The sequence below is a fragment of the Oxyura jamaicensis genome, chromosome 3, assembly GCF_011077185.1.
Source record: "Oxyura jamaicensis isolate SHBP4307 breed ruddy duck chromosome 3, BPBGC_Ojam_1.0, whole genome shotgun sequence".
NCBI lineage: Eukaryota > Metazoa > Chordata > Aves > Anseriformes > Anatidae > Oxyura > Oxyura jamaicensis.
The window spans coordinates 35,752,383-35,758,382 of NC_048895.1; the positions used below are offsets into that span (position 1 = coordinate 35,752,383).

A 6,000-nucleotide genomic window follows, 5' to 3' on the forward strand; every position below is an offset into this window, starting at 1 on the left:
CAGTTTTCAGCTTTTCTATTAGAATTTGAATGTAAGTTTGTAATACATCAATCTGTCAACAGCCAGAAATTTAATTTGTTTTAAATCACTTTTTCAGAAAATAGTAGTTATCAAGACTGTTTTAAGTAGAAGTTTCCATTAAAAAAGCATATTTCCATTAGAAAGTCCCAAATAACACAAATATTAATAAAACATAGCATCAGTACTGTAAGAAGACAGAAACTAATTTCATTTAAAGTTTAGTTTATATGTCAGATAGTTTATATGGTACCAGGACAGGAAGAGAGTTACAATTTACAGAGGAATTGCATGATTGCTATTTCATCCTTGTACTAATGTTTCAGCGCTAAAAGATTTTGAGTAGTCACTCTTGAGAAAACAGAAATCCAGATATGAAACTAAGCAACCGCCACAACAATGGATTAAGGGTAATTTTATATGCCAGCAGTAACAAAATCTTGCTGGGATCAAATGTGTAAGCTTTGCACTGTGAATGTCACTTTATTTTGTAAACACATCAATAAAAAAGATGGCAAAATATTACCGAACAACTTACAAATTTGTAAGCTGCAGGACAGATGCTCTCCAATACGTTAATTTTGATGTGTCAACTGAAACACAGTTAACAAACACCAGAACTGTGATGCCCTTACAGCTGAATGTCGGTCTAAAATGATAGACCATCATGCACTCATTTCAAGACTGAAAGCATATGATTCTAAAATTCTGTGTTTCAATCATCAGGACAGAACCTCCAAAATGTACACTACGAATTTCAATATTGTTTCAATGATATACACCTCAAAGTGAGCCTGAAAATCTTCCTTACAGATGCTGATATTGCAAAGATAAATATCTGGATTATTCATTTACTTATTTATAATCCCAAAGTTATTTTGAATTAATCTCAATTTTCCCTGTTCTGTAATATTAAAAACAAACAAAAAAAACACTAAACCTATTCCACAGAGAGAGAAAAGCAGTGTTAAAGCTCAGATTATAAGGTCACCCGTTAGCCATTCAGTTTGGAGAGAGGGAGCAGCTTATTGGAACAACCGTAGAAAAAGCTTCATGTTCCTAAGCAACTCTACTCCTAACAAAATCAAATGTGTAACACACCAAAGTTTGTATACAGAAATATTTGACAATAACATCATTCATCCTCTACACTCCCCTTGTAAGTTAGCAATGCCTTTTCAAAGACATCACAGTTAAACAATGAAAAGATAAATAAGTCTAAAAAAAAGATGAAAAAAACTGTTAGCATGACAAACCCTTGAGCAAGACGGAATTGCCAGAGTATTCAAAATAAAGACTTATGAAAACATACACACACAAACGGGGGTGAGTGAATCTGAGAGTGTGCAGAATGTGCTGATGTGTGTGTATCAAAATTCAATGAAGAGGAATTCTGAGAGAAGTAAACAGAAGACACGCTTATTAGAACATTTTACTGCTGTCTACAAAGGTTTTAATAGCCCTTTTTTTGCATGTGCACAAAAAAATATTTGCAGTACATTTACTGCTGCTGAAAGATGCCAGATTGATAGCCCTAGGGACTGTGTTTCTCTGTATACACAGACAGATATAGCACAGAGCGAGAAGGTTGTACCCCTGCCAAAACGCTTTACAATACACAGCTTATGCAACAGTCTTCACACCACAGAACCCTTGCTTCTCTTCTGAAAATGTTAAAAAAACGTTGCTGCTTAGTGTTCATTAGAAGGCAAAATAGGACGTGGACGCTGCTATTAACATCTGTAGGGCCAGAATTCAAGCCATCAGCTCATTTAAAATGTTTATTTTTGTGCTGAATGGCTGTGTTGTCAGTTGTGAACTTTGCTGCACTGTTTGACAGGCTGGAAAGTCAAACTGCACCTGGTATGAAAACAGTTTAGTGTTAAATAGAATGTTATTACAACAGAAAAAAGAGCAAAGGAAGAGTGGTTTAACAAAGTTTTTTCAAATAAGCTTATGGTCACATACATGACCATACACCTAGTGCTCAGAAATGATCTCAAAGAACAAATCACTTAATAGCTTCGCTTAATTGGCACTCTCCAGTGATCTGCACGTTTGATCTAGGCCATTTTTAAAGGACAATAATTTCCAATTAGTCAGGTTTTAAGTGTTGCTAATACTAGGCTGGAAGCTGTATATACTGTCATACGGAGCAGGCAGGCTTCCAAGGAACCTTGGTCTCCTGCTTCCCTTAGTACTAATAGTTTAGCCAAACACTAAAAAAAAAAATACCAACAACCCCACCCCCAATCTAAGAGCCTAGCCGATTTTCACTGTCAACAGATTACACATAAAACAGAAATAAGTCAAGGTTTATAGAGCATTGTGGGTCTAAATGCAAAATTACTGACCTCATTATAAGGAATGATTTCATTAAGTAGGAAGACTTCTGATACAACCAATGGGTTGCAATTTCTCTGCACCTCAAATCAAATTGTGGCACAGGATTAAATGCTACTTCAGCCCTTGGGACTCTTTTTTGTGTGCATTTATGGGCTTGCAATAGTGGGATGATGTAACAGGGAAACAGGACAAAACGACGAGCCTACTCAATGAATTAAAAAAAAACAAAACAAAAAAACAAACACTTCCTAGAGACTATTTCCAAAATTTTGATCATATTTTGCCACCTTCTGAGTGCAAACACTTACAGAGCTTTTGAAGAAAACTCTTACCACTCTTCTACTATATTCCTTGGTCACCATCCAAAGTATTACAACAAGATTGATGAAATATGCTGAATAAAACTCAAGTGAAAACAGTAACTGTGACATTCTGCATCTCAGCAAGGCACAGAATGGTTTCTGTCAATTCAACCATACAGCAAGTTACTTTCTTTTCATACTACTGAAGCTAACATGTTTACGGGGTTCTTCCACATTATTTTCTGAACATCAGTTCTATTGCAGGCCTTTCTTTAAAATTTGCACCAGAGGCACTGTTTGGTAACAGATGAGCTTTTCAATATATGCATAATTTAAATAAAGAACAATCAACATTGACAATAGATTTTAAGATCAAATTTTCCAATGATGCAATTGGAAACACAAATATGGTATGGTGAATAGAACAGAAAGATAAAGAGTTTCTGAAACAATGCTAGCAAACTTAATCTGTATTCTGAGCCACAGAAGAGCATCTAACGACAAGTATCACTACCAGGGCAAGAAAAAATAAGATCTTGAAAAATTCTATTTGCATACCTTTTGATTATGTGCAAGACAGAAATTCTATTGAATTTGTACAGAAAATGAAGTATGGGCATACAGTTTGAAAAATGGAGATCAAGATGTACATACAATAACAATTTTCCCCTTCAGAAATGCTTGCTAATATTTACTAAGTGGATAATACATAGCATAGTAATACTACAAGACTAACTCTTCAAAATTAATTTAAAAAATAAGCTTTACATGGAACAAAATGAAAGTAAATGCAGAAGATATTTAGAACTATTGAGAAGAAAGGCATCCCTTTATTGATCTTCTTGACCCATGCAAGCAATGAGCTCTTTTGGTTTAAGCATAGGCTGGAATCCTTCTGATTCCTTCTCTGTTTCAAGAAACAGTAATTAGGAGGAAACAACAATTTCAGAGCACCCAACAAGGAACTTACATTGCAAAGACACGGCTATACAAGGTAAGACTGTAAATTCAAATATTTGTTTGTGATAATAGCTGGATTAGAAAATGTATGCCATGTGATCAGCTGTTCACTTATAAATAGCCCCAACTTGACTGTTCAAATGTCCCTGGGATATACATTACTGTATTAAAACAATTTTCTGCATTGTAATTTCTAAACAAAAGATGCACAAAACTTACCATTTTCCTAAGGTTTCAACAAGGATAACAACCAGGTCAGAAAGAGGTAGTCAGGTAGTCCTTTGTGCATGCAAAGTTCAGGATACGAATATAGGGTAGGCTCCTTCATTAGGGGGAAAGAAAAATAAATAAACTAGAGAATCATAAATGTATCCTATAGCAATCTATAGTTCAATGTAGGCAAGTCCTATGCTAAAGTAAAAAAAACATATGAAAATATAAATAAGAAACACACTTTATTTCTAGCGTATGAAGAGTGTCAGGGCATAGCTCTGGGTCTTACTTAGCAAGTGTTCTGGAGAATAATCTCAATTACTCTGAATAGCCCATGCAATGATGACCCTTAAGTCCTGAGTGCTTCAGAATCACAGAATCATTCAGGCTGGGGAAGACCTTCAAGATCACCAAGTCCAGCCCTCATCCAACACTACCAAGTTCCATCACCAAGTGATGTCCCTAAGCACCACATCCACTCGTCTCTTAAATATCTCCAGGGATATTTAAGCATAATATCCACCACCTCCCTGGGCAGCTTGTTCTGATACTTGATCACCTTTTTGGTGAAGAACTACTTGATATCCAACCTAAACCTCTCCTGGCACAACTTGAGACCCCTTCCTTGTGTCTTGTCATTTGAGATGAAAGGGACCGACCCCCTCCTCGCCGCAAGCTGCTTTCAGGCAGCTGTAGAGCATGAAGAGGCCTCCCCTCAGCCTCCTCCTCTCCAGATGGAGCAGCCCCTGCTCCCTCAGCCCCCCTCACAAGCCTTGTTGGCCAGTCCCTTCACCAGCACCGTCTGCCCACCCTCCAGTGCCCTGACGTCCATCTGCTCAGTAGGGGCCCAACGCTGAACACAGCACTCCAGGTGCGGCCTCACCAGTGCTGAGTACAGGGGGACAGCTGACTAGCATTTAAGTTTTCCAGAATTCTTTACTTATCCTTACGCTTTATGGAATACAAACTGATAATATAGTAACTACACCTAAGCATTCCGTGGCCATAGCACAAACTTCAGTAAGGGATGCTGAATCAGGGCATTACTGAACACTTTGCCTAAGAAAACCGAGCTCCTTTTGATGTCCTGAAAGACCTACAAATTACCAAATTAACAGACTAATTAGTAAGAGAGGGGAAAAAGAAAAGCTATTAAAAACACGAAGTCCAGTTTAAAAATGGATTGAGGTCTATCCCATCATCCTGTCCATCTCCCTTACGGCACGGGGAAAACCCTTGCGCAGTGCGCGGTGCACAAAATGCGCCGCAGAGCATTCCAAAACGAGCCGCAGACGCGAGGATCTGCTGCGTTAACACGGGGCTGCTCCGCGACGCCCGGCCCCAGTTCGGGGCGCACGCGGAGGCACCGAACAAGCAGGAAAGGCACAGCTCTGCCCCCAGGTTCCGTGTGACAGCGGCACGACACGCAGAGCGCGACGTTTAGGGGGCAGACAGATGGTGATATTTCCTTCGCCAGACAGGGAAAGGAGACGTAAGGAGGCGAGGACCTGGCACAGAACCAGGCGGCCACCACTTTACAGACACCTCCCTACCCCCCCCCCCCCCCCCCCCTCCTGCGGGAGCCCCGCGGGGTCCCCCCCTGCTGGGGTCCCGTCCCGCTCTCTGCCGGCCCGCAACCCGCGCCCGGCTCGGGGCCGGCTCCCAGCCAGCCCCCGGTACGGAGGCGCCGTGGCAGCGGGCGCAGGGCGACGGTAAGGACGGCAGCAGGGGCAGGGGCGGCAGCAGCAGGGGCAGCGCCCGGTGCCGGCGGGGGAGCGCAGGGCAGCGGGAGGAGGACGCCTGCTGCCGCCGCCGCCGCCTCCTGCTGCCGGGAACGAGCCCCGCCACTCACCTGGGCTCCGCTGCGGTTCAGGCGCCCGCCGAGGGCGGCGGGGAGCTGCGGGCCGGCATGGCGCGGGCACGGCACGGCGCGGGGACGCGGCGGGTACCGGGGGGGAGCGGGGAGGGGGGCTCCGTCCGCTCGGCGCCGCGCCGGTGTGGGGCTGGCACCATAGAGAAGCACCGGCGGCAAGAGGGACCTCCGGCAGCCCCGCCAACGATAGAGCGGAAGAGCGCTAGAGAGGCGCCGTGCCGAGGCGGAAGTGACGCTCCCCGTTGCCGAGGAGACCGCGCGGCCGGCGCTGGGCAGCGGCGGGGCGCC

At 43.0% G+C, this 6,000-nt stretch overlaps 2 protein-coding genes across 2 annotated transcripts in view; one reads left to right on the forward strand and one right to left on the reverse strand.

The window, feature by feature from the left end:
* Nucleotides 1-5,765, reverse strand: part of CNST (consortin, connexin sorting protein) — a 55,314-nt gene extending 49,549 nt beyond the window's left edge. The window contains exons 1-2 of the mRNA XM_035321616.1: nucleotides 5,692-5,765; nucleotides 3,846-3,948 (exon numbers count right to left, since the gene is read on the reverse strand). The gene's annotated coding sequence lies outside the window, so the exon portion shown is untranslated. The remainder of the gene's footprint in view (nucleotides 1-3,845; nucleotides 3,949-5,691) is intronic.
* TFB2M (transcription factor B2, mitochondrial) overlaps nucleotides 5,749-6,000 on the forward strand; it is a 9,663-nt gene continuing 9,411 nt past the window's right edge. Inside the window, exons 1-2 of the mRNA XM_035320669.1 lie at nucleotides 5,749-5,784; nucleotides 5,903-5,986. Of these exons, the coding sequence (XP_035176560.1) occupies nucleotides 5,749-5,784; nucleotides 5,903-5,986 (120 nt within the window). The remainder of the gene's footprint in view (nucleotides 5,785-5,902; nucleotides 5,987-6,000) is intronic.